Source organism: Heterocephalus glaber, unplaced genomic scaffold (genome assembly GCF_053883595.1).
Source record: "Heterocephalus glaber isolate CG9 unplaced genomic scaffold, H.glaber_assembly_v1.0 deba00001497, whole genome shotgun sequence".
Taxonomy (NCBI): Eukaryota; Metazoa; Chordata; class Mammalia; order Rodentia; family Bathyergidae; genus Heterocephalus; species Heterocephalus glaber.
Genome location: NW_028258320.1, coordinates 47,286,588 through 47,313,384, shown reverse-complemented (window position 1 = coordinate 47,313,384; position 26,797 = coordinate 47,286,588). Strand labels below are relative to the sequence as shown.

At 45.4% G+C, this 26,797-nt stretch overlaps 1 protein-coding gene across 4 annotated transcripts in view; it reads left to right on the top strand.

Annotated features, from left to right (window-relative positions):
* Nucleotides 1-26,797, top strand: part of Rrp12 (ribosomal RNA processing 12 homolog) — a 47,567-nt gene that overhangs the window by 2,619 nt on the left and 18,151 nt on the right. For all 4 annotated transcript variants that reach the window (XM_087185061.1, XM_087185063.1, XM_087185064.1 and 1 more), the window contains 13 exons: nt 675-767; nt 12,095-12,370; nt 12,881-13,110; nt 14,686-14,769; nt 16,615-16,691; nt 17,534-17,639; nt 17,805-17,921; nt 20,264-20,402; nt 20,489-20,616; nt 23,180-23,278; nt 23,785-23,876; nt 25,868-25,979; nt 26,186-26,283. In XM_087185061.1, coding sequence (XP_087041187.1) covers nt 12,232-12,370; nt 12,881-13,110; nt 14,686-14,769; nt 16,615-16,691; nt 17,534-17,639; nt 17,805-17,921; nt 20,264-20,402; nt 20,489-20,616; nt 23,180-23,278; nt 23,785-23,876; nt 25,868-25,979; nt 26,186-26,283 — 1,421 coding nt within the window. In that variant the 5' untranslated portion in view covers nt 675-767; nt 12,095-12,231. The remainder of the gene's footprint in view (nt 1-674; nt 768-12,094; nt 12,371-12,880; nt 13,111-14,685; nt 14,770-16,614; nt 16,692-17,533; nt 17,640-17,804; nt 17,922-20,263; nt 20,403-20,488; nt 20,617-23,179; nt 23,279-23,784; nt 23,877-25,867; nt 25,980-26,185; nt 26,284-26,797) is intronic.

Sequence of the window (26,797 nt, the reverse complement as noted above, 5' to 3'; positions counted from 1 at the left end):
AGACCTCCTCCAGCTTTAGTGTTTGGTTTGCTTTGGTTTGGTTTGGCTTGGTTTGATTTGGTAACAGGGTCTTGCTATGCAGTCCAGGTTGTCCTTGAACTCCCTATGTAGCTGAGGGAACTTGTGGAAGTCCTCTTGCCTCTCCCTCCCAAGCACAAGGATTACAGGCACGCACCACCACAATGGCTTAGTGTTGGCTTTTCGCTGGGCTTTTTGGCCCTCTGCCTTGGCCTAAACCATGTTCTCCACCAGACTCTTACCATGTCCCTTTCTTCTTCCTCCATGCTCTCAGGAAATTTAAGATTTCTATGCCAGGTTTGATGGCACATGCCTATAATACCAGCAGTCTGGGAGGCTGAGGCAGGAGGATTGCAAGTCAAGCCCAGTCCAAGCAATTTAGTAATTTGGTGAGACCATGGTACAAATGGTGAGATTAAGGGTGTGTGATTACTAAATCAGTCCACTAATTGATTTGGCACTGCCCGAATCCCAGTAGCCTAGATAAGAGTATAAAAGGGGCAGAAAGGGCCGGGGATTTAGCTCAGTGGTTCTGCTGTCGGCCTCGAAAGCAAGGTCCTGAGTTCATCCCTGGTTCCAAAAAAAAAAAAAAAAAATTGTATGATAAAAGGGGCAGAAAAAGGCTGCTAAGGCCCCTTGTTTTTGCTACCTTATAGGCACCATGAACTGTTACTCCTATGGGACGCCCTCTCCCATGTTGCCACTCTGCCTTGGAGCCAACCAATTATGAACTGAAACCTCTACAAACTGTGAGCTAAATAAACCTTTCCTCCTTTAACTTTGGGTGTTGGGTATTTTGTCTCAGCAACAAGAAAAAGTAACTAAGACAGAGGATGTGAATCTAGGGAACACCTGAACAGACTTCCTGCCAGACAGGATGTCTGGGAAGGGGTGACTTGCCTGTAGGGATGGGAGGGAGGCAGACAACCAGAATTGTTTGGTCAGGAGGCTGAGAGCTTTGGTGCTGCCAGTCCTGAGAAAGAGCTAAGGAATTGACTTTATTCTCTTCACCAGCCCCATCTGCCTCCAGAAGGAATCTCTTATCTCCTTGAAATTCTAATGAATTCCAATAATTTTATGCCACACTTACAGTAGTATATTTACTTTGAATCATCAGAGTTTTTTATGCATGCATCACATTTAAATAACTACAAACTCCTTGAAGATAGGCACCCCATCTTAACTATTTCACCACCACCCCCAGGGATGCTTCGCCCTTTGTAGAATCCCTGAGTGTCCCTGGATGTCAGAGCTGGGAAAGACTGAAAATCCTTCACTGCAACTACTCACCTCCTAGCCCTCCATTTCACATCCCAAAGATGATGAAAATGAGGTAAACCTTTCAAAAGAGTAGAAGATGAGCAAGAGACTAGATTTGTCAGTAACAAGCCCAATGTGATCCACAGGAAAGGTCCTCAAGGTTGGGGTTCACTATATCAGAAGAGAGAGGCAGGTACCCACAGAGATCTGTGAAGGGAGAAGGATGGGTGGGGGTTATGCCTGAAAACATGACAAGGATCCTGAAGCAGCCAGAAGCCAGAATTTCTGGGCAGAGAATGGGACCCATTCAGTGAGTATCACAGCATCTTTAATCTGCGAGGCTTACAACCCATTGAACAAAGGGAGTTTCTCTTTTTTCCTTTTCTTTCTTTTTTTTTTTAAATAAGTGTATGTATGTATGTATGTATGTATGTATGTATTGCAATATTGGGAACTGAACCCAGCTACATCTCCAGCCCTTTATGTTGAGACACCTTCTTGCTAAATTGCTGCATTGCCCAGGCTAGGCTCAAATTTACAGTGCCTACTACCTCCACCTCCCAGAGTGTTGGGATTACAGGTCTGCACCACCACACCCAGCTCTGGTGGTTTCTTAAATGCCAGTAGAAAGTAAAATAAACCAGTTTTTTGCCCTGTACTTTATTTTATTTAATTTTGTTTTGAGACAGGGTGTCACTATATAGTTGAGGCTGGACTTGAACTCACTATGTAGCCCAGGCTGGCCTCAAACCTGATGATCTTTATTTCTCAGCCTCCTTCTTCAGCCTCCCAAGTGCTGGAATTACAGGCCTATGCCCAAGGCCTGGCTTTAGTCTTATCTCTGATGCGAAGGTTAAAAGTTTGAGCCCATGGGCCAGGAATTTAGCTCAGGGGCAAAAAAAAAAAAAAAAAAAAAAAAATTTTGAGCCAAACCTGGGCAGTTTAGCAATTTAGCAAAACCCTATCTCAAAATTTTATTTTTAATTTTATTTATTTATTTATTTGGTATGGGGGATTGAACTCAGGACCTTGCGCTTGCCAGGCAGGCGTGGTGCCACTGAGTTAAACCCCAGCCTCCTACCTCAAAATTTTAAAAATGAAGGCGGGCATGGTGATGCATACCTATAATCCCAGCACTCAGGAGGCTGAGGCAGGAGGATCGCTGAGAGTTCAAAGCCAACATGGACTGCTATTGAGTTCAAGACCAGCCTGAACTACATAGTGACACCTTGTCTCAAACAACAACAACAACAAAATAAAAATTTTAAAAATGAAAATAAAAAGGACCAAGGATGCAACTTAGTGCTAAGGCTCTGGGTTCAATTCACAGTGCAGGATGGAGATGGGGTAGAAGTGTTTTCTCTGCTGAACACAAGACACAGAGCGTGTATCAGGGCTAAATTCTGGTCCTTCTAAAGCCCTGGGCAGATGCAAGGATGTATAGTCCTGGGAACCAAGCAGGTGAAGGGGCTCTGATTACAGCTGAATCCAGGCACATCTGTCGTCCACTCTGGCCCTTCTTAAAAACATCTGAAGTGGGCCAGGGATTTAGCTCAGTAATTTCACCGCCTCCTGCAAAAGTGCAAGGACCGAAGTTTGATCCCAGGTACAAAAAAAAAAATCTGAGGCATCTACTACACAGCTCCCAATAGGCCACTGCCTTCTGCTCGGCCATGTAGGCAGTAACTGGGGCCAAATAAGTCCTCTTTTCTATGGGGGTAGTAGTGGAAGTCTGTGTTCCATGCCTTCTTTTTTTTTTTTTTTTTTGTACCAGGGATCGAACTCGGGACCTTGCGCTTTCAAGGCAGGCAGCAGAACCACTGAGCTAAATCCCCAGGCCCTTTCCATGCCTTCTAAGCAGTCATCCCCTGGTCAGGGGCACTCAACAGAGGTTAATGAATAAAATCCTAGCTGGGCCTTCCTCTCTGCTTTGGGCCACTAGCAAACCTCAAAAAAGCCATGAACCAAGCCAGGGATTTAGCTCAGTGGTGCTGCTGCATGCCTCACAAGTGCAAGGTCCTGAGTTTGATCCCCGGTACAAAAAACAAAACAAAAACATGAACCCTTGGAATAGAAAGCGCCCATTCTATAGCAGTGTTTAATTCTTGGGTCCAGCCAGGCATGGTGACTCACTTCTATAATTCCAGCAGTCTACAACCATACCACCCTGAAAGTGCCCAATCTCATCTATAATCCCAGCACTCGGGAGGCTGAGGCAGGAAGAGCATTGCAAGTTCAAGGCCAGACTCTCAAGAATCCAAAAAAATAGGAAAAAAATCCTCGAGTCCCAGGGAACATCTGGAACTGTAACAGCTTTTAAAGAACAAACTTGTAGGTTACAAAAACTCAGAGGATATTCAGGAATCACAGCTCAATACCCTCCACTGTCCCTCCAGAATAATAAAAGCCTCCCTCAGCCTGCCTTCCCCATTTTTTTTCCACAGAAAGAGAACTCTTATAAAGCACTAAACAATCAGTGAAGGCCCAGATTTAGCATGAGTGGGGTGAACCAAGGTTTCTAGGGGTTGAAGAAGCAGTGGTTGTCATTCCCCAGGACTCCTGTGAAGACACCAACATGTCTTTACTTGTGGAACCATGTTACAAAATTATGGCCCGTTGTTCAGCTCTCCCCAGCTGACTAGTGTGTGGGGAGAAGATGTATGCCACAGAGAGGGAGTGAGCTCAGCTGATGCATTGTATCTCTGAGCTTCTGGGAGGAGGAGCTGTGTTTCCTCTCATCAAAACTGGACCTGAGAATCAACAACTGGGTTCTCACCTTATTAAAAAGCTTCTGCAATGCAAGAGAAACCACCAACAGAGCTGAGACAACCTACAATGTGGGAAAAAATGTTTACAACTGTTCCCCAGACAAAGGTCTACTATCTAGAATATATAAAGAACTCAAAAAAATCAGACCCCCCAAATATAAAGACCCAATTCAAAAATGGGCATCTGAAATGAACAGACATTTCTCAGACAAAGAAGTGAAAGCAAATAAACATATGAAAAATGTCCAACATCACTGGTCACTTGAGAGATGCAGATGAAAGACTGGACCTGACACTCATGGTACAGCCCTCAAACACAGTCACCATTGAAGATGAACAGAGCCAGAGCTGGTGTGGCCAGAAAAGCAGGAAGAGAGCTTTGCAGCAGCTCTGTGGCTTCCTTGAGGATTCACCTGACAATGGGCCCAGCTTTGGTACTGTTACTGGGTTTTGGGCTGCTGGGGTCTTGGTTTCCAGGCTTTTTCTGTCTTACACAAAGAATTGAATGAAGCAAGCAAAAATAGTGACAAAGGGGCCGGGGATTTAGCTCAGTGGTTCCAATGCCTGCCTCACAAGTACCAGGTACCGAGTTCGATCTCTGGTACCAAAAAAAAAAAAAAATAGTGACAAAGTTTACTTGAAAACTTAGAAGGAGTAGGGGAGAAACTGGCTCTGCAGAGAGAACCTGTGGGCAAGTAACAGGAAAAAATAAAAACCAAAATAAGAGTACACTTGGGGGACGGAGGTCAGCCCACACTTTCATTGGCGTCCAGTCTCTTTGGCCCACACATCGCAGGAACCTGTGAGAACTTCCATATACGGGGTCTTGAGAATTATTTGGCATGTGTGTCCTGGAATCTGGTCACACTTAACTTCCCCAATCAGCTTTGTCACACCCTGCCTTCCTGCCTCAGTACTAGCCCTCCCTTCTGCATTTATAGAACTTGTTTGAGTTTTTATTTGTTTGTTTGGTGGTGGTACTAGGGGATTGAATCCAGGGCCTTCACACTGAGCTACATCTTCAGTCCTTCTTATTAATTTATTTTTTGAGACAGGATCTTGGTAAGTTGCTAAATTGCTCAAGCTGGACTCAAACTTGTGATTTTTCTGCTTCAACCTCGGAGAGTGCTGGGATTATGGGCATGTGCCACCACACCTGATTTACTTTACACTTCAGACTGCAGTGGAAGAAAGTGGCCTGCCTCTCAGATCTGGCTCAGGGTTGTCCTACCTCAGAAATGTGATAGCATACACCTCTAATTCCAGTGCTTGGGAGCCTGAGGCTTTTACAAAGATCACCGAAAACTTGAGGCCTGCCTGGAATACATAGTGAGACCTTCTCAAAAAAAAAGTAAAAGAGGGCTAGGGATTTAGCTCAGTGGTTCTGCCACCTGACTTGCAAGCGCGAGGACTTGAGTTTGATCCCCAGTACCAAAAAAAAAAAATAAAAGAAACATTGACAAGAACAAATAGCCAACAGAAACACATGCGAGTTCCTCAAATGGTTCCGTAAGACCCAGAAATTCTATTCCTAGCTATGTATTCAAATATATGAAAATATATATCTATACAAAGCCAGGTGAGGTGATATATGCCTATAATCCTTGAACTCAGGTGGCTGAGGCAAGAAGATCAGCATGAGTTTGAGGCCAGCTTGGGCTACATAGCAAGACCCTGTCTCAAAATGCCTCGTCCAAAAAAACTCATTCAAAAGTGATACTATTATTCATAATTGTATCATTTACAATAGCCAAAAGATGGAAGCAATACAAATGCCCATTAGCTAATGAATGGATAAACAAAATGTGGTATAGCATACAGTGGAATGTTACTCAGCCATAAAAAGGAATGATGCACTTATATATATACTATAGCATGGTTGAACCTTGAAAACATACTCATGACAGAAGCCAAAAGCCCACATATTATATGAGTCTGCTTACATGAAATATCTGGAATGTCCAGACAAATCTATACAAACAGAAGACGGATTATTAGTTGCCTAGGGTTGGGAGGTTGGGGGTATGAATCAGCCATTCAGGTTTTTGTTGTTGTTGTTGTTTTTGAGGTTGTGAAATTATTCTCAAATTTACTGTTGGAGACATTAAAAAGCTATGAATTGTACATCGTAAATGGGTGAAGTGTATGGTATGTGAATTATATCATTAAAGCTGTTTTTTGCAATGTTGTAAACAATTATTAAGGAAAAAACCACCCACAGAGCCTTGCTCTGTGGGAGGAAGTGGGGAGTGGCTTCAGGAACCTCACATGGCTGTGAAGTGCAGGAAGACAGCACTCTGCTGCCAGTCCTGTTCCATAAGCTCAGGATCTCTGAGAAGCTCCAGAACACAAGGTACTCGCCCAGCTGGAGGCAGAAGAGGGACAGAGGGGAGGCTTCAGCAGAGGCAGGGGTAAAACCTGGCTGTGGGTTCTGGCTGGGGATGCCACACTCTGCCCACTGATGATGCCTCAATCTCCCTTCCAGGAAGAGTGACCGGGAGTTGGGCTCCCCAGTTCTGGGTATGACTTTATCTGTGCCTGTGCTCTGCAGTTCATCTCTGTGTCGGGAACTTCATAGGTCCAGGGTGTTAGAGGGAGATGACAAAAACTGGCCCTCAGGGCCACAGCTGGGGTGAACGGCTGGGATGAGGCAGATGTTCTCATTCCTCCTGGCCCACATACCTCCATCCCCCAAGCAAATGGTCCTTTTTAAAGTAGAACAACTCTTGGGAAGGCACATGTTTTCAGATTCCAGATACTTGAGGGAAAATAAAAAGCTCCTACCAATAAGAAAAATTGTTCTTTTGCCATGACAACAAGTCACCCCACACCCAGGGTTTTTTTGTTTTTTGTTTTTTGGTACCGGGCATCAAACTCGGGACCTTGCGCTTGCAAGGCAAGCACCAGAACCACTGAGCTAAATCTCTGGCCTCACCCAGTTTTAAACTAATCAAGGACAGCTCATCTTCATGTAGCTGAACAAGGACAGTTTGCTTCCTGACTTCACTCGTGAAAGCCAGCCATGGGCAACAGTCACACTCTGCTTGACCAGCCAGTCCCACAGCTCTCTCTCACCCGCCTCACATGGCCCTACCCTCGGATCACTTCCCTGCTCCACTCAGGTGTACTCCACCTTCCTTAAGCAAGTAATCTGTTCAGCTTTTTGTTTTGTTTTGTTTTGTTTTTTCAAAACATTTATTGGTACATTTTAGATATACATAATGATAACATTCATCATGAGATTTTGTACCTGTACATGATATATCTTGCTTCTTTTTTTTTTCCATTCCCCTCCCCTCCCTTCAACCCCCTCTTCTCCTCCTTTTTTTCTTTTTCTTTTGATTCAGGGTCTCACTATGTAATAACAGCTGTCTTTGAACTCACTATGTAGCCCAGGCTGGCCTCAAACTCATGGCAATCCCCCTGTCTCAGCCTCCTCAGTGCTAGGATTACAGGTGTGCACCACCACGCCCAGCTCTCTTCCTTATTTACAAAAGCTTTGTTTCTACTTTTTTCTTTTTATTCTCTTTTTTTTCTTTTTTGGTACTGCAGATCAAATTTGGGTCCTTGCGCTTGCAAGGCAAGCAACAGAACCACTGAGCTAAATCCCCAGCCCTCTCTTTTTTCTCTTGTCCCTTCTTTCTTTTCCTCTTCCCCTCTTCCCTTGTTTCCCTTCTTATTTGAACATTTTCTTCCCATTTGCCATTTTGGTCCTGAAGCAAGTAATCTGTTCAGCTTTTGTTTTGTCTTTGTTGTTTTGTTTTGTTTTTGAGACAAGGTCTCACTAAATTGCCCAGGCTGGTCTTGAATTTAGAATTCTCCTGCCTCAGCTCCTGAGTGCTGGGACTACAGGTGTTTCCACCAGGCCTGCCTTTAGTTTCAGATATTGTAGGGCCTTCTGCAGCAATGATGTTCCAGGCACTGTACTAAGCATTTCGTGTATATTCTCATTTTAGCCTCATAACAGTGACCCCACTTTCAGATGGGGAAACAGTGGCTCAGACAGTTCAGCTGCCTGCCCCATATCCCACAGCTAGGATGTGGCTCCAAACCCAAGTTTCCTAAATCCAAAGTCTGCACTTTAACACAGGGAGCCATTGCACCTGCACCTGCACCATATGGGGCCTAATGGACTAGTGGGCAGTAAAGGCCTGTGGCTGTCCCAGAGCTCCACCCCTCAGGGAACTGCCTTGGCCATCTGCTTCCTCTTTGTTTGGGGGAAGAGGCTCCCCTTAATTTCCCTTTCCTCCTGCCCAGTGTGCTAACTGATTACAACCCCACTGACCCAAGAATGACCTTCCAAGTTTCTCCCAGCCTTAGTGCTTTGGGCATGGCAGCTCTGCTCCCTCCACAGGAGTGCTGTAGACATTTTTAGAGTGCTAGCTGCAGATGGGATCCTGGCTAAGAGATGGATTTCTCAGCTGTGCCCTTGGGGATGTCGCCGAACACCTTGGAACCATGTTTCTGGTCTGTGGAATGAGGATGCCTGCTATGTCTTCCTCACTTAGATCATAGATGAGAAGGTATTTTGGAACACAAGAAGAGTTTTTTCCTAGCTCACATTTACTACCTGTTATGTATCAAGCAGTGTGTTCAACACCTTACCTGTCTTATTTTTTTTAGTTCTCATAAATCTTAGGGGGTAGGTTTTGTTTCTCTTTCCTTCTTTCTTTCATTTATTTATTTATTTTTGGTACCAGGGACCTTGCTCTTTCGAGGCAGACGCAACACCTTGGAGCTAAATCCCTGGCCCTCATTTATTTATTTTTACACAGGGTCTTGCTATATATAGTTCAGGCTGACTTTAAACTCTATCCTCTTGCCTCAGCCTTCCAACTGCTGGGATTACAGATGTGTGGCACCACACCTAGCTGGGGTCAGCATTCCTAACTCCATTTTACAGATGTTGAAAACAGAAGATCAGAAACTAAGGAAACTTGCTCAAGGTCGCTCAGCAAGGGGTGTTACTTGAGTCCCAACTCAGAAGGTCCAAGTGCAGGATTTTGTTTTGTTTTGTTTTTGGTACCGGGGATCAAACTCGGGTCCTTGCACTTGTGCAGCAGGCAGCGAAACCACTGAGCTAAATCCCCAGCCCTTGTTTTGTTTTTTGAGACAAGATCTTGCTATGTAGTTCAGGCTGGCCTTGGACACACTGTAGCCTAGGCTGGCCTTGAATTTGCAGTGATCCTCCTAAGAGCTGGGATTACAGGCATGCACCACCATGCCTGGCTCTAAGTGCAGAATATATCCTACAGATGTAGTGGTCCTTCTTAGTCATATGTACTGTGGCTAATTAGGGACATAGCTAAACTCTTGAGATGAAGTTGTCACTGGAATTCAGGGATGGGGAGGTTGGTCCTTCACCAAAGATGAGAGCCCTGGGGTGCAGAATGGGAGAGAGGATACCCAGGATATCTAGATACCTCTTGTCTTCTCTTCTAGCACCAACTGCCTCCAGGAGGAGGCCCTGAGCAGATACCCAGGATTAGAGGGCCAGCAGGTGGCCTGTGGCCTCTCAGTGCCCACCCCATACCTAGGGTTCATCCAAGGGCTTTATCCAGCTGCACACTCGAATTGGAAGCAAGTGGGTTTCTGTTGCCCAGGAAAATGGGAAGGCTGGGCCTCTGAATCTCCCCATCTCTTTTGCAATCCTAGCCTTTTTATCAGCCTTTTCATGCCAGCCTTGCAGCCTTTCTATGGGGGTTGGGCTGAATAGGTTATTTCTAGTGCTGTCTCTGGTGGTAAAGATTCATCACTGTATTCTTTGCAAAGAAACAGTAGTTTTTGGAATTGTCCATTTTATTTATTTCTTTAATTTTTTTTTTTTGGTACCGGGGATGGAATTGTCCATTTTAATGACACACATTTTTTTTTTTTTTTTTTTTGTACCGGGGATCAAACTCGGGTCCTTGCGCTTGCGAGGCAGGCAACAGAACCACTGGGCTAAATCCCCAGCCCTATGACACACATTTTTATACTGAATCTTCACAATAGCCCAGTGGGTTTAGTATTTCATATTCTTCAGTAAAACTTCGATGAATATGAAACGTAACCATAGGTTAAAAGGAACCCAGCACTTTTCTCTGCTTTTTTCCACCCATTGTCCTGGAGTCTGTGGTTGCTAGCACCATCTTGCTTGCAGTAGTTTCCACACTCCACTTCCGTTTCTGCCCCAGGCCACTATTTCCTTTTTCTCAGCCCTACAGTCCGGTTTCAACCTGTGTCCCAGGAAAGGGTCCATGGGGAGTGGTTCAGTTCTCTCCTCAGGCTGGAGGGCTAGGCCCACAGACCTTGCTGACTTTTGTCTTCTCTACAGAGATACTTTCTCACACTAGCAGTCTCTCCCCTGCCCTAGTAGAAGGCATTGAACCCAGGCCCTCTTGCATGTGAGGCAAGGGCTCTACCACTGATCTATGCCTCTAGCCTTTAAAAAAATTTTTTTTCTTGGTACAGGGTCTTGCCAACTTGTCCAGGCTGGCCTCAAATTCGCAGTTCTCCTGCCTCAGTCTTCCAAATATCTGTGATTACATGCATGTGGGACTGTACCTGGCCATGTTAACAGTCTGTAAGTTCTCTCTTCTCTGTGTGGACAGATTTCTTCTTACTTTTAGTCCATTCAGTAAATATAAGATATATACAGACAAGTATACAAATCATAAGTGCACACGACAAGCTAGGTGTGGTGGCATACGTGTAATCCCAGTACTCTGGAGGCTGAGGCAAGAGGATTGCCACAAGTCTAGTTTAGGCTACATAGTGAATTCAAGGCAAGACTGAACTACATAGCAAGACCCTGTCTCAAAAAAATTAAATACGTGCACAGGTCAATTAGCTATTACTCAGTGAACATATCCATGTACACTTCAAAAAATTAGAATACAGCTCTGATAAGACTGTCATTATTACCACTTCCTGGTGTTTTTGTTTGTTTTTTGACAGAGTCTTGCTATGTAGTTCAAGCTGACCTTGGACTCACTGTAGCCTAGGCTGGCCTCAAACTCATGGCAATCCTGCCTCAGCCTCCCCAGTGCTGGGATGACAGGTGTGCACCAACAAGCTCAGCCCTCGCAATGGTTTTTGTTTTGAGATATTGGGAACCAAACTCAGGGGCCCTCTACCACTGAGCTACACTTTCATCCCTGTTTATATATTTTTTTGAGACTGTCTTGCCAAGTTACCTAAACTGGCCTTGAACTTGATATCCTTTTGCCTCAGCACCCTAAGGCTGGGATTACAGACATGTGCTACCTGCCGCACCATTCTACTGTTGGTGGACATTGGTTTATTTCTAATACTTGACTATTATAATATTCTATATATTTTTTGCATATAAGTAAACATCTCTGTTGTGTGAATACCCTGGAATGAGTTGCTAGATTATGGAATAGATATATATTCAGTTTTAGTAGATAATACTACACAGTTTACCAAAGTGGTTGTATTAATTTTATACCCTCACCAGCAGCATATGGAGCCAGTTGCTTCATATCCTTATCAACATTAGTATTAATCTTTCTAGAGGTGTGTAGTGGAGTTTCATTGTGGTTTTAATTTGCAAAGTGATACTAGACCACCATTAGCTGCTATTTGCTCTCTGCAAGGTAAGCTGATTTTCATTTTTCAGGTCCAGACATGTTCTGACTCTGTCAAATAAATTTGTTTCTAGGCTTAGTTTTTGAAAATAGGTAGATTTGGATTAGTAAATGTACTTGGGGGTGGGGCGGAGACAGTGTCTTGCTATGTAGTTCAAGTTGGCCTCAAACTCCCTATGTATCTCAGGCTGGCCTCGAACTCTTGGCAATCCTCCTACCTCAGCCTCCCATGTGCAGGAATTACAGGCATGTGCCACCAGGCCCCTGGCACATTTCTTTTTAATTTACAAAGGAATTGCAGTTTTATAAGATTTATTCCTGTGGCCAAGAACTGCGGCCCTGGAGAAGCCCAGAATATCCCTAGCAACAGAACTTCCATAGCAACAGATCTCTGAGGCCCTCAGTTATCTGATGCAAAGAGCAAACTAAAACCGGATGTTGATTATTTTGTCATAGTAACAGCCAGGAGTCCGGAAGTAACGTCAGAGGAAGAGGAAGTGAAGCGGGCTGGCGACCCACGTGGATTCCACACTAGTTTCTGAGTCTCTGGAAGCCGGTCTTTTAAGTTGCCTTCGGGTCACTGTTTCGGACACATGGGTCGCTCGGGAAAGTTGCCTTCCGGTGTCTCGGCTAAGTTAAAGCGCTGGAAGAAAGGCCATAGCAGCGACAGTAACCCCACCATCTGCCGCCACCGCCAGGCCGCCCGCAGCCGCTTCTTCAGCCGGCCGTCAGGTAGTAAATGGTTTCTCTGGTGACCCAGGATTGGGTCCGGGACCAGGATTGTGCCTTTTCCTTTTAGAATGTCGGATCTGGAGCTTACTGCAAAGGCCTGCCCTTCCCGTTTAACAGATTCGAAAACTGTCCACAGTGGGGAATGGCTGTCTAGAGTACTGCTAGTGTCAGAGCTGGACGCGCGGCTATTTAACCTTGGGTGGCTTTTTACAAAGGTTTTCATCTTCATATATTTCCCAGGCCCCCTGAATGTAGTCGCAGCCAGCCCCCACAGGCACCTACACCATAAGTACAGGGAAGCCGAAGCTTGCTTAGAGGGTCGCTTTTCTCCTTGGTCTTCTAAATTATAGGAATATGGTGGGCTGTCGGGGCAGAATGGGTTCAGAATTCACCCTCTGGGGTTGGAGGTTCCGACTGGTCTGATTCGTTTCACGGGGATGTTATATTCTTTCAGCCAGAAAGAGGTTTGGATCGAAAGTGGGGGCCTTACCTTGTGCATCTGGTTCTCAGGAAAGAGCGACCTGACTGTTGATGCTGTGAGGTTACACAATGAGCTGCAGTCGGGGTCCCTGCAGAGGGGCAAAAGCGAAGCCCCTAAGACTGCCATGGAAGAAGGCGAGGAGCTGGCTTTCACGGAGAAGTCCTCGGGCACTTTCCTGAGTGGCCTCTCTGATTGCACAAATGTCACCTTCAGCAAAGTGCAGCGCTTCTGGGAGTCCAACTCGGCTGCCCACAAGGAGGTAGCCGGGAGGCTTAGGAATGGGTGGGTGCCGAGGAGGGGCCGGACAGCCTTTTATTTTCTTCCAGCTCTGATGACAGCAGCTGGTATTTCTAGATGATGTGTCATCTCTACTACCCTTTGTGTCCCCTACATATTACCCTCCTAGGGCAGGTTCCACTCATTTTTGTTGTTGTTACTGTTTGAGACAGGGTTCCACCAGCTATGTAGTTCATTCTTGCCTTGAACTCAAGATCCTATTGCCTCAGCCTTCAGGAGTGCTGGAATTACAGGCACACACCATCATGCCAGCCTCCACTTTCCACTTTTTGTAAAAACATAGGTTCTGCTGAAGTGTTAAGTCCCAAAGGTAGAAGTATTTTCTAGACATTTATGTATTCCACTGTTTCTAAAACAGAAATTTTCTCCCTTTCTTTCTTTCTCTTTCTTTTTTTCTTTCTTTCTTCCTCTCTTCCTTTCTTGTAGTACTGGAGTATTGAACCCAGGGCTTTCACACTGAGTATATCTCCAGCCTTTTTTATTTTTTGTTTTTTGATACAGAGTCTCTCTTATTTGCCCAGACTGAGCCTAAACTTGCAACCCTCCTGCCTCTGCCTCCCAGAGTTCTGGGATTACTGGTGTGTGCCACCATACCCAGTTCACAGGACTTACTACATAGAATATTTCTTTCTTTTTTTCTTTCTTTCTTTCTTTCTTTTCCTTCTTTCTTTTCTTTCTTTCTTTCTTTTTTTGGTACATAGAATATTTCTAAGAACACGTATACACTTATTGAATAAAGTAATGCTGAATAACAGCTTTATTGAGCAAGATCTAAATTTTTACTTGTTTATATTTTAAAGTTATATGTTTTTATTTTTCATTGTTTAAATGAAAAATATCAAAATTCTAAAGGATAAAAGGCCAGCCTGAACTACACAGTGAGACCTTGTCTCCAAAAAAAAGTAAAAAGAGGCTGGTATTCTTTATATATTTTCTGTCATATCTGAAGTATTATTTTGATATATGTAATCAGTATGTTTTTAAATGAGATTCTTTTAGAGACAGGGTCTTTTGTTTTGTTTTTTGAGACAAGGTCTCACTATGTAGTTCAGGCTGGCCTTGAACTCACTGTGTAGGCCAGGCTGGCCTCAAACTCAGGTGATCCTCCTGTGTCTGCCTCCCAAGCCCTAGGATTACCAGTGTGCACCACCATGCCTGGCTATAGAGACAAGGTCTTGTTATATTTCTTTCTTTTTTTTTTTTTGGTACCAGGGATTGAATTCGGGACCTTGCGCTTTCGAGGCAGGTGGCAGAACCACTGAGCTAAATCCCTGGCCCTAAGGTCTTGTTATATTCCCTAGGATGGCCTTGAACTCAAGCTCAAGGAGTTCTCTGGTGTGAGCTTCCCAAATAGCTGGGATTATAGGTATAGCCACCATGCCAAGCTAGGCTCTGTGGTGTATGCCATGGCTTTTGTCTGTGCCTTTCTTGTCTGTCTCTGGGCTGTATGAGGAATCAGTTTGTACAGGAGGGAGAAGAGGCTGCATGGGTGGGATTGGGTTTAAGATATATCACAGGTGCTTTCTCCCTCATACAGATCTGTGCAGTTCTGGCTGCTGTCACTGAGGTAATTCGCTCCCAAGGAGGGAAGGAGACAGAGACTGAGTACTTTGCTGCTCTGGTGAGTGAGTGCAACTTGAGGGTGGATATTGAGAGCACATTAGTCAGCCTATAGAGAGAAGAAAGGTGTCCCCAGCCCATGGGGACAGAGGATAACCTTGCTAAGGGAAAGTGCTTGTGTCATGCTCAGATGGCTTTGTAAGGCCAATATTTGCTATGTTGTCCCTTCCTCCTTCCGCTTCCCCTTCCCCCCTCCCCTCCCCTTCCCTTTCCTTCTCTTCCCTGCCCCCTTTCCTTCTTTCCTTTCTTTTTTTTTTTTAACATAGTCCTGCTATGTAGGCCAGGCTAGCTTTGAACTTGCAATCCTCCTGCTTCATCCTGTCAAATGATGGTGTAACAGTTAATTTTGTGTTTGTTTGGTTTTTTGGTACCAGGAATCAAACTCAGAACCTTGTGCTTTCAAGGCAGGTGCCGGAACCACTGAGCTAAATCCTAGCCCAAACTCTTAATTTTGTATAAAGTGTCTCACAAAATTGAAGAATAAAATTGCAGACAAAAGGAAGAAGTTAGGAGAGTGTTTATTGGAAATAATAATAATATGAAAAAGATCTTGATGGATACTCAAGAGGGGATTCTGTGGTAGAAGTCTGATGTGCTTTCTTTGTTTTAGACTTATGTAGATAAGCAGAGTGGTGGGGACTTGTTTTAAACAATAGATGCAACAGAGAGACTACACACAACCTCCAAAGTATACTTTTTTTTTCCTGGTACTAGAAATTGAACACAGGACCTTCACGCTGAGCTACATCCCTGGCCCTGTTTTTGGTACCAGGGATCGAATTCAGGACCTCACACTTGCCAACCAGGCACTGTGCTGCTGAGCTAAATCCCCAGCCCCTGGCCCTTGTTTTTTGAGACAGGATCTGGCTGTATATTATAGTTCAGGCTGGCCTTGAACTTGCCGAGAGCCTCCTTTCTCAGCCTCCCTTTTTTATTTTTTAAAAATAAGTTAAAACTGGCCAGGGATTTAGCTCAGTGGTTTCACCGCCTGCTGCGCAAGCGCAAGCGCAAGGACCCAAGTTCGATCTCCTGTACCAAAAAAAAGAAAAAAATAAGTTAAAGCTAGGCATGGTAGTGCACACCTTTAATCCCAGCACTTGGGAGGCTGAGGCTAGACAATCACTGCAAGTTCAAGGCGAGTTTGGCCTACAGTGTGAATTCAAGGTCAGCCTGAGCTACACAGTAAGACCCTGTCTCAAAAACCAAAAAAAAAAAAAAAAAATTTAAAATTAAGTTGCCTAGCCTGGGCTTGATTTTGAAATCCTCCCATCTCCGCCTTTCAGAGTGCTGGGATTGCAGGCATGTACCAACACACCTGGCAAAATATTTATTATCTTTATAGAAAATATTTACCAACCTCTGTCCTAGAAGAATGAGGTAAATTAGATGGCAGCATAGGATTTTTATGGTATGAGGCTGTATTCTTTGTATTTTACCTGTATTAATTGAGTTAACAGGGATATCTTCTGGGAAGTGTATTGTTAGGCAATGTTGTCATTGTGTGAATATTACAGAGTGTATTGACACAAACTAGGACTGATACATATTAGGTGAAAATCTTATGGGACTACTACTGTCTTATACATAGTCTGTTCTTGACTGAAACATTTTTTTTGGCATCACATGACTGTGTTATCCCTATTTTACATACTAGGAAAATGAGTCACAGATAGCTTAGGTTACCAGGCCAAAGTCACATGGTGCCAAAGCCTGGATTTGAACCTCTGGCACCATGCTTCTTGGTCATAATTGCTACAATGGGCCCATGGCTCTCCTTTCCTCCTTCCTCTTTCCTGTTTGCATAGTATGACACTATTTACTCATACCCCTTTAATCTGACCCTCAGATGACAACAATGGAGGCCGTGGAGTCCCCAGAGTCCCTGGCTGCCGTTGCCTACCTACTGAACCTTGTCCTGAAGCGGTGAGTCCCACCTCTTGTTTGAACTGCAAGTCTCTGTGCAGGAGGGAATGTGGACAAGAAAGAGGAACAGGATTTTTTATGGTGAAAGCATTTTGGAGATTGCTTGCACAATAATGTGACTATACATAATACAACTAAACTGTGCACTTCAAGATGGTAGCTGGGTAGAGGTAACATGCCTATAATCCCAGCTACTGGAGAGGCTGAGGCAGAAATTATCTCAAGTTTGAGACCAGACAGATAATCTCACTATATAATTTAGGCTGGCCTTGAACTCCCTATATATCCCTGAGTGCTGGAATTACAGGCGTGTACCACCACGTCCAGCCAGCCTGGGCAATGTAATATGACCCCCTCTCAAACTAAAATACAAAAGGGCTGAGGATGTAGTTGAGTGGTAGAGTGCTTGACTAGAAAGCACAAGGTCCTGGATTTAGTCCCTACTTAAAAATGGTTAAGATAACAAGTTTTATATATGTATGTATGTATGTATATTTTGCCAGAGTTAGAAATTAAAATGTTAAGATCAGCAGCGTTCTACAACATGACTCTGGGTGTGAGTAAGTTCTGGTGCCTGGGGAGAGCCAGCCTTGGGCAGTGAGGAATGGGCTGGAATGTTGGCACAAGGTTGTGTGTATGCCTGCAGCTGAGCAGAAGGATTGATGCATGAGTAGTGCAGAGAATGGGTAGTAGAGAAGGTGAGGGAAGCGGGCGATCAGGCATCACTGAGCGGCTTGCCTATTGGCACCCTTCGTTAGTCCAGCTTCCTTTGTACTAGCAGGGCCTGCCCCAGCTGCTCTTCAGAGACCCCTCTGGGATGACCTTCTCTATTCTTCCCACAGTGTGCCCAGTCCTGTACTCATTAAGAAGTTCTCTGATACCTCCAAAGCCTTCATGGACATCATGTCTGCCCAGGCCAGCAGTGGCTCCACCTCTGCTCTCCGATGGGTTAGTATTTGTGGCTTCTGGACCACCTCAGATTGATTAAAGGATGGGTGCTTCTTGGGAGACACTCTGCCAATTTCAGACAGATCCTTTTGGGACTTTCTGGAGTTGGTTAGAAGCTGAACCCTTTCCACTTGGCTGGGGCTGGAGCTTACTCTTGTCTTCAAGGTCCTCTCCTGCATGGCCACCCTTCTTCGGAAGCAAGACCTAGAGGCCTGGGGCTACCCTGTGACCCTTCAGGTATACCACGGGCTGCTGAGCTTCACTGTGCATGCCAAGCCCAAGGTGAGACCTCGAGACACCAGAAAATGGGGCCTGGGTTGGCCTCTGTGAGCAGGCTGGGGGAGGGGACATGTACTGGGCTCTTACCTAGGTTCTGCTTCTGATCTACTTAGGCAGGAGCGCCACTCTCAGCCCCCCTTCTGAGTTCCTAGTGCCTCCTCAGTCAGTGACTGTTGACACATGAATCTCCCGATGTGTCTTTACTTTGTAGGGGAGGGTGGCATCATGGGAGGAGGGGTTCTGGAGTCCCGTAGACTCCAGATGGATCCTGAATTCACTACTGTTGTGTCATCTTCGCCAGGTTACTTAATTTTCTCTAAGCCACAGCTTCCTCAACAACTATAAAATAAGGATAATAATTCCAACCTTGCTGTGGGGTTGTGGGGAGCCTGTTGTTTTCAGGTCTGGGGCAGTTCTTGCCACATAGCAGGCATTCAGCAAGTGGTGGTTCCCTACCCTTTCTCATCCAGGAACTAAGGGCAGGGAGCATATAATTATTAGTATATCAGTCCTCACTGTGCCAAGCACTGTTAGCCTAGGGAATCTTACACCTCCTTTCCTGTATGTTTACAGTCTTCTCCCTCCTTTCTTTCACCTTTTGTTTATTTATTTGTTTGTTTGTTTATTTATTTATTTATTTTGGTATGGAGGATTGAACTCAGGACCTTGGGCTTGCAAGGCAGGTGTGGTGCCACTGAGCTAAGTCTCCGATCCTTCTCCCTCCCTCTCTCTCTCTTTTTTTTTTCTCCTTTAGGTTTATTGGTACATTTTAGGTATACAGTACAGTTACATTTATCATTGGGCTCTTGTACCTTTACATGATGTATCTTGGTTCTTATTTTTTCCCCTTCCCCTACCCTGTCTTCACCGCTTCCACCTTTTTTTGGTTTTTTGACACAAGGTCTTGCTAAGTAGTTCAGGCTGTCCTTGAACTCACTACATAGCCCAGGCTGGCCTTGAACTCATGGTAATCATCCTGCCTCAGCCTCTTAAGTTCTGGAATTATAAGTGTTTGCCATCACAGCTGGCTCCTTCTCTCATCTTTATGTTACTGCTAAAATGTCACTTTATTAACCACTCTACAGAAAGTAGTTAATCTGCCAACATGGAGCTGTAGGACTATAATCCCAGATACTTGAGAGGCTGAGACAGGATTACAAATTCAAGGCCAGTTTAGTGAGAGTCTGTCTGAAAATAAATAGGCTGGGAATGTAGCTCAGTGGGGAAACACTTGTCTGGCATGAATGAAACACTGGGTTCAATCCCTAGTACTGTCCCGCATTCCCCAAAGTAATAACCCTGTTTTATTGCCTGCAGAATTTTTTGTTTTTAGTACTGGGGGGTTGAACCTAGGGTTTTCAAACTGAGCTCTTTTAAAATTATTTACTTTGAGGTAAGTTCTCACTAATTCTCACCCACTTGTGATCCTCCCGCCTCACCCTCCCAGAGTGCTGGTATTACAGGCATGTGCCACCAGGTCCACCTGCAACTTATGGTAGTCCCTCAGTTCATAAATGCCTTTTTTTTTCTTTTTTTTTTTTTTTTGGTCCCGGGGATTAAACTCAGCCTTGTATTTGTAAGGCAGGCATGGTGCCACTGAGCTAAATCCCTGGCCCCATAAATGCTTTTTTTTTTTTTTTGCAAATAGTTTGGTTTGTAAACAGAAGTATTTAGCAAAATTTTTTTTTTTGGTACCAGGGATTGAACTCAGGACCTTGCACTTGTGAGGCAGGTGCAGTGCCACTAAGCTGAATCCCCGTCCCAGCAAAATTTTGTTTTTGTTTGCAAACTCTGTATCAGGTGACAGACACAACCCCGGCCATCTTTCCCGCAAACACAAAGTGGCCATCTTTTCCAAAATCGTAGAACAGATTGAGTTTGTGAAGCAAGGTACCACTGTACATTTTACCTTCAGCTGTATATTTGTTTATTTTCTGTTACTCAAGTAGAATATTAGTTGTTCACTACCAGCTGCTAACATGTGGAATGGTACCTGACTTGGTGACACTCGGAATTTGCTGCGTGGTCAAATGACTAAATTCCTGTCTAAGAGATGAGAACACTTGGACTCAGATTAAGTAGTTGGACTTGCACAGGGCCATTTGATGAGTTACTAGAGCACTCAGGGTCCTACATGTGAGAAAGCCCTGGTATAGCACTGGGTATATAGTAGGTGTTCAATTAAAACTTGGTGGTTGAGGGCCGGGGATTTAGCTCAGTGGTTCTGCCGCCTGTCCCGAAACTGCAAGGACCCAAGTTCGATCCCTGGTACCAAAAAACAAAACAAAACTTGGTGGTTGGAAGAACACTGATCTGGTCTTGTCCCCCCTCTTCTTGCCTCTCAGATCCGGAAGGCTGCCCAGTATGGAGTGTGCTCAGTCCTTAAGGGCAGTGAATTCATGTTTGGTGAGAAGGCCCCTGCTCATCATCCTGCTGCTGTTTCTACTGCCAAGTTCTGCATCCAGGAGATTGAGAAGTCTGGAGGTGGGGGGCCAGGCCAAGGGCAGGTGGGTGAGAAGTGGTGCCCAGTGGAGGAGGATTGCTAATAAATCTCCCCATTTGTGTGCCAGGCACCAAGGAGGCCACTACCACACTACACATGCTGACGCTACTGAAAGACATGCTGCCCTGCTTCCCAGAAGGGCTGGTGAAGAACTGCAGTGAGATGCTCCTTAGGGTCATGACCTTGAGCCATGTGGTGAGTTCAAGCCACAAGAAGAAAGGGGGGCCCGTGGGAGTGGCATTTGGGGAATTCATTGGTCAGGCAAAAAGCAGGACTTAGCACTGGAAACAGTGGTGCATGCCTGTAGTCCCAGCTACTAAGGAGTACCAGCTGAGCCTGAGAGTCTGAGACTAGCCTGGGTAACAGTGAGACTGTCTCAAAAAATGAAAAATTAGTTGAGCATGGTAGTACATGCCTATAATCCCAGCACTCAGGAGGCCAAGGCAGGAGGATTGCTGTGAGTTCAAGCCTGGGCTACACAGCAAGTTCAAGATCAGCCTGAACTATGTAACCATGACTCATAAAACCAAAAAAATAAATAAAATAAAATGAAAAAATAAAGTAGGATTTGAGGCCTTCCTGCCCTGACCTTGCTCTTATACGAAAACTGACATGATCTACCATGCCATCCTCAGTGTCCAGATAGGCCAGGCCACCTCAGGTCCTGGTACAGTTGGAAGCTGACCTCAGGAATCAGGTCATAGTGAGGATTGGCGATATGGCTGCTGAAGTGTTGCCTTCCCTCTCCTCAAGCTCCACGCCAGCCAGAATCACAGTTATTTCTACTTTATACCATTTATTTATTTGTTTGCTCTCTTGCTTACTAACATGCCAGTATAGCAGCTTTAAAGATACATTAATTATCCCCTGGGGGCTGGAGGTATGGATCAGTGGTAGAGTGCTTGCCTAAAATGTGTGAGGTCTTGGGTTCAATTCCTAGCAACACATATACACCACCAAAAGAAAAAACCTGTATTTTCGAACATCCTAACAGTTTTTTTAGGGGGGTGGGGGTTGGTACCAGAAATCGAACTCAGGGCCTCATGCTTATGCTTGCCTGGCAGGCACTCCTGGCACAGTTTTGTTACCCATCCCCCCACCCTACTCCTCCCCTGTACCAGGGATTAAACTGAGGACCTTGCTCTTGTCAAGCAGGTGTGGCACCACTGAGCTACATCTCCCCCCCCCCCGCCCCCCAGCCTAATCTTTTTTTTATTGATTTTTTTTTTTTTTTGAGACAGGGTCTCACTATGTAGTTCAGCCTAGCCTTGAATTCATTGTGTATTCCAGGCTGGCTTTGAACTCAGAGCACTCCTCCTGCCTCAGCCTCAAGAATGCTGGGATTACAGCGTGCACTACCACACCTGCCTATTAATCTTTATGTATTTTGTTTGTTTTTTCCAGACAAGGTCTTGCTATGTAGTTTAGGCTGACCTTAAACTCACTATGTAGCCCAAGCTGGTTGTGAACTCATGGCAATCCTCTTGCCTCAAGCATGTGCTTGTGGTAGTGTTGTGTACATGCCTGGCATTATATATTGTCTTGTAGTGTTTGTTCATATACATATTTTAAAAAAAAATTTTTTTTTGAGACAGGGTCTTGCTATATAGCCCAGGCTGGCCTCAGAGTCACAGCATCCTCCTGCCTCAGGCTCCAGAGTGTTGAGATTACAGGCGTGTGCCACCATGCCCAGCTAAAAATTTTTATTATTAAGTAATATGACCATTATTTAGAGGGAAAACCCATTCAGAAGTATATAAAATAAAAAATAAAAGTGTCTCATTTCTCTAACTTTCTGTCTATATACATAGTATAGACAACTGTTTTGTCTTTTTTTAATTGTTGTTTATTTGCTTTTGTGTGTGTGTGTGTGTGTGTGTGTGTGTGTGTGTGTGTGTATGTGACACTAGGGATTGAATCCATTGAGTGCTAAGCTACATCCCTGGCCCTTTTTTCACTTTATTTTGTGATAAGATCCCACTAATTTTTCCAGGCAATTCTTCCTCTGCCTCCTGAGTACCTGGGATCACATCTGTGAGCCACCACTCCTGGTTTATAATCTGCTTTTTTTTTTTTGGTACCGGGGATTGAACTCCGGACCTTTCGCTGAACCACTGAGCTAAATCCCTGGCTCCTGCTTTTTTTTTTGGTGGGGGTGGTGGACCTTGGATTTGCCAGGCAGGCATAATGTCACTGAGCTACATCCCTAGCCCCTGTTTTTTTTTTTGAGACAGGGTCTCTCCATGTTCTTCAGGCTGGCTTTGAACTCGAAATGGTCCTCCTGCCTCAGGCTCCTACATGTTGGGAATACAGGCATATGCAACCACGCCCAGCTTTATAATCTGCTTTTTTAGTCATAATGTTACAGACATCTTGTACATGGTTCTTCATCATCTTTATTTAAAGGTTTTATTGGGGTTTTTTTGGTACCAGGGATTGAACTTGGACCTTGCGCTTGCAAGGCAAGCGCCGGAACCACTGAGATAAATCCCTGGTCCAAGGTTTTATTGTTCTTCTTTGGTGTTGAAGATTGAACTCAGAACCATGTACATGCTAGGCATATGCTGTACCACTAAGCTACTCCTAGCCCCTAAGTAGTGACTACCATGTCTTATTAAAGTGGCAGTCCTTGGTGTCTTGGCCTTAGGGGCACGTTCAGGGTTTGGAGGCCCTGTGGCTCCCTTAGCCCATTTGGTAGAGTGGGTCCAGGCTGGCTGTGGCTCTGCAGTTCCCCTCTAAGCAAATGTATCTCTTCTAGCTGGTGACAGCCTGTGCCATGCAGGCGTTCCACAGCCTCTTCCATGCCAAGCCCAGCCCAGGCACCCTGTCAGCAGAACTCAACGCCCAGATCATCACGGTGAGGCTTGGTGGGGGAGAAGGGGCACTGCTGGGCAGGTCCCTTGGGGGTGCCAGCCCTGCTGCTTTTCTTCGAGTGAGGTACAGTGGGCTGGGCAGCCCCTGGGGAGGAGACCAGTTAGACAGGCATGCAGACAGGAGCCTGGAAGCTGAGGCCTTGGTTCTTTCTTGACCTAGCTTACCTCATAAATGATTTCAGCAGGATCTTGTTGAACAGGGCTCTCAGCCTTAGACATAAGCCCCCAAACTGCAAAATGTGTATGTGTTATATGCCTAGCACATTTCTTCTGAGATGGGTGTGTGAGCTGCCATATTCCTGCTCCTGCAGGCTTAGGTCTCACAGCATCAGAACTGAGAGCTTCATGGATTGGCAGGAGCCAGGGATCTGTGCATTCCTGCCTATCAGCAGGACATTGCTGGTGCCTTGAGGCTAGGAAGATGTCCTCACTGGGGCTGCTGCTAACTGTTCCTGCTTAGTCACCTGCTTCTCCCGTGCCTAACCTCCAGGCCCTGTACGACTACCTTCCCAGTGAGAATGACTTGCAGCCCCTGCTGGCCTGGCTTAAGGTCATGGAGAAAGCCCACATCAACCTGGTCCGGTAGGAATGAGGGGAAGGGGCCCAGGACCTCCCTCCAGGCTGCCTGCTGTGCAGTGCAGATGGTAGATGGGAGCTGGCAGCTGGAGAGGCCATCAGCTTCCTGGGAGGGGTGGTACTTGTGTGTAGAGCAGGCTGCAGCTCTGCTCTTATCTTGTATGTGAGAAGCAAACCAGCTGAGTGCACTGTGCTCAATGTTGGGCCAAATTTTTTTTTCTTTTGGTACCGGGGATCGAATTCAGGACCTTGTGCTTGAGAGGCAGGCACCGGAAGGGGCCAAGTTTGATCTTGATTTTTGTCACTCCCTGGTTGTGACATCTTTGCTCTTAGTTTCTTCATCTGAGGGTTTCATTCCCTTTCTGCATTAGCATTCTCACCCCCACCAGGGCTAATGGTTTCCTCTTCTAGATTTCGTGGTCCTGTGAACCCAGTTTCTGCTTTCTGTTCCACAGTCATTCAAGGTTAGGGCCTGGCCACTTTATAGTAATTCCGCTTTTCTAGAAGAAGATTGGGAAGAAAAATCAGTATTCAGCGATCCCTTTGGAGACATTTTGCCTGGAGGAAGGATCCCTCAGCCCAGTGGCTCCACTGGACTGGTCTGTCTCCCTTAGCTGAAGGGTCCCACAGCCTGTTCTCACTTAGATGGTGCCGAACACTTTGTGTTCTCTGATCTTAGGTGCCCACTAGGGAAGGGCTTAGCCTGTTTTATTAACCAGAAGCTGTAGCTCTGCAAGTTAACTGGTCACACACCTACTAAGGGGCTGGGGCAGGTGTCCAGCCCAGGTTTGGTAGGCCAGATTCTTTGTCCTATTCCAGACTGCCTTTCACCTGCATGGGCCCAAAGTGGCAAAATCACCTAGTTTGTTAGTACTGCTCAGAATTTATCCTGCAGAAGCATGCCCACAGTTGTGCCCTGGGATTATGTCCTAGGATGTTTGTAGCAGTAGACTAGAAAAACTAGAACAACCTAAATGTCCCATGGGGTGTATGGAGAGGTTAATTGCAGAGTGAAATACCGTACAGCCATTAGAAATAATGAAGTAGTGTATATATGCTTCTATGCAAAGAACTCTTAAGCTATTTTGAACCTTGCCAGGGTAAAAGTCTGGGCTTCACTATTCCATGTTGTGTAGGCTTTGGCAAGTTACTTGACTTCTCTGTCTGGGTTTTCTTGTGTATAAAATGGGAATGACAATAGGACTTCACTCAGTTTTTGCAAGGTTGAAATGAATAGAATGTATGTTGTTATATCAGTGGTGTGTAGTGTTGTTCAAACATTAAGCAGTTATTATTTTGTGTGTTTGTATATGTGTAAAAGCTTTGGGAGAGTATGTAGGAACTTCACTTTGATTTTCCCTTGGTAGGTGCATCTAAATGTCAAGCTGGAGGGAGCTATTAGGCAGGCATGACCCCCATTCTCTACCTTGAACACCTGTTTGAATTTTTGTTTGTTTTTTGGAGACAGTGTCCCTATGTAGTTCAGGCTGACCTTGAACTCACTATGTAGCACAGGCTGCCCTTGAACTTGTAATGATCATCCTGCCTCAGCTTCCAAAGGGCCAGGATTACAGGTGTGTCCCACCAAGCCTGGCCTGTTTGAATTTTTTTTTTGGTACCGTGGAGTCAAAGTTGGGACCTTGCACTTGTGAGGCAGGCGGCAGCACCACTGAGATAAATCCCCAGCCTATGTTTGAATTTTTTCCACATGCATTTATTACTTTAAAGATAGTGTTTTTATTAAATGACATCACCTTCATCCCCCACCTCCAGGTCCTGTTGAGCCCTGTGGGGTATTGGTTGTATTTGTGTTTTGTTTGGTTTTTTTTGGTACCAGGGATCGAACTTGGGTCCTTGTGCTTGCGAGGCAGGCGGCGGAACCACTGAGCTAAATCCCCGGCCCTATTGGTTGTATTTGAACTGGGCTTGTGAGGATTTAGCCTTGGTTGCTGGGGTCACTTGAAGCCTGGCCCCACAGAAACATTTTACCTTGACAGGTTGCGACGGGACCTGGGTCTGGGCCACCTTGGACGCCTTTTTGGAACTGCGATGCCTTGTCTCCTCTCCCCTCACACACAGGTGGTGACAGCTGCCACACAGAGCTTGAAGGTACCACAACTTCCCCAGCCCCTGCCCTCACTGAGGAAGCAGGGAGTACTGGGGTTCTGCTTGCTACCCAGATCACCCCCAGACCCCAGCTTGGTCTCCTTTGGAAGATGGCTTCTCAGAAGCTGCAGCAAACAATCACCTGGGAGGGATGAGTTTTTCCCAGGGGGGCTGCCTTGATCCAGGGAGCCTATGGTCCCTTTTTGTAGGAGATCCTGAAGGAGTGTGTGGCTCCACACATGGGCAACATTGGCTCGGTGACCTCTTCAGCTTCAGGCCCTGCCCAGTATATCACCAAGATGTTCAGGTGAGAACATGGGGTCACTTTAAGAAGGCAAGAGGGTTAGGTACTTTGTAGGAAGTTCTGTATAATGACCAGTGCTCCACCTAACACTTGTGGACAATACATTACCTAGTACCAGCTGGTCTGTGGGGTGTCGGCCTGCATACTGAGCTTCTGCCAGAGCTCCTGGTCCTTAAACTCCTCAAACCTCAGGGTCCTCTTCAGTTAAAGGGAATGGCACAGAGTATGTAGATTGTTTTCTGATCAGTACTCAGTGCACAGTTTAATGTTCAACATATAGAAGCTGCTAGTGATCCTTAAGGTGCTGGGAGAACGGCATTAACCCTATTTTTTTTTTTTTTTGGTACCGGGGATCAAACTCAGGACCTTGTGCTTGCAAGGCAGATGTGGTGCCACTGAGCTAAATCCCCAGCCCTAACCCCATTTTATAGACAGAAAGCTGAGGTCACCTGGCCAGTGACAGGGTGACTACCCAGTAAGAATCCATTCTTGGGCCAGGGATTTAGCTCAGTGGTTT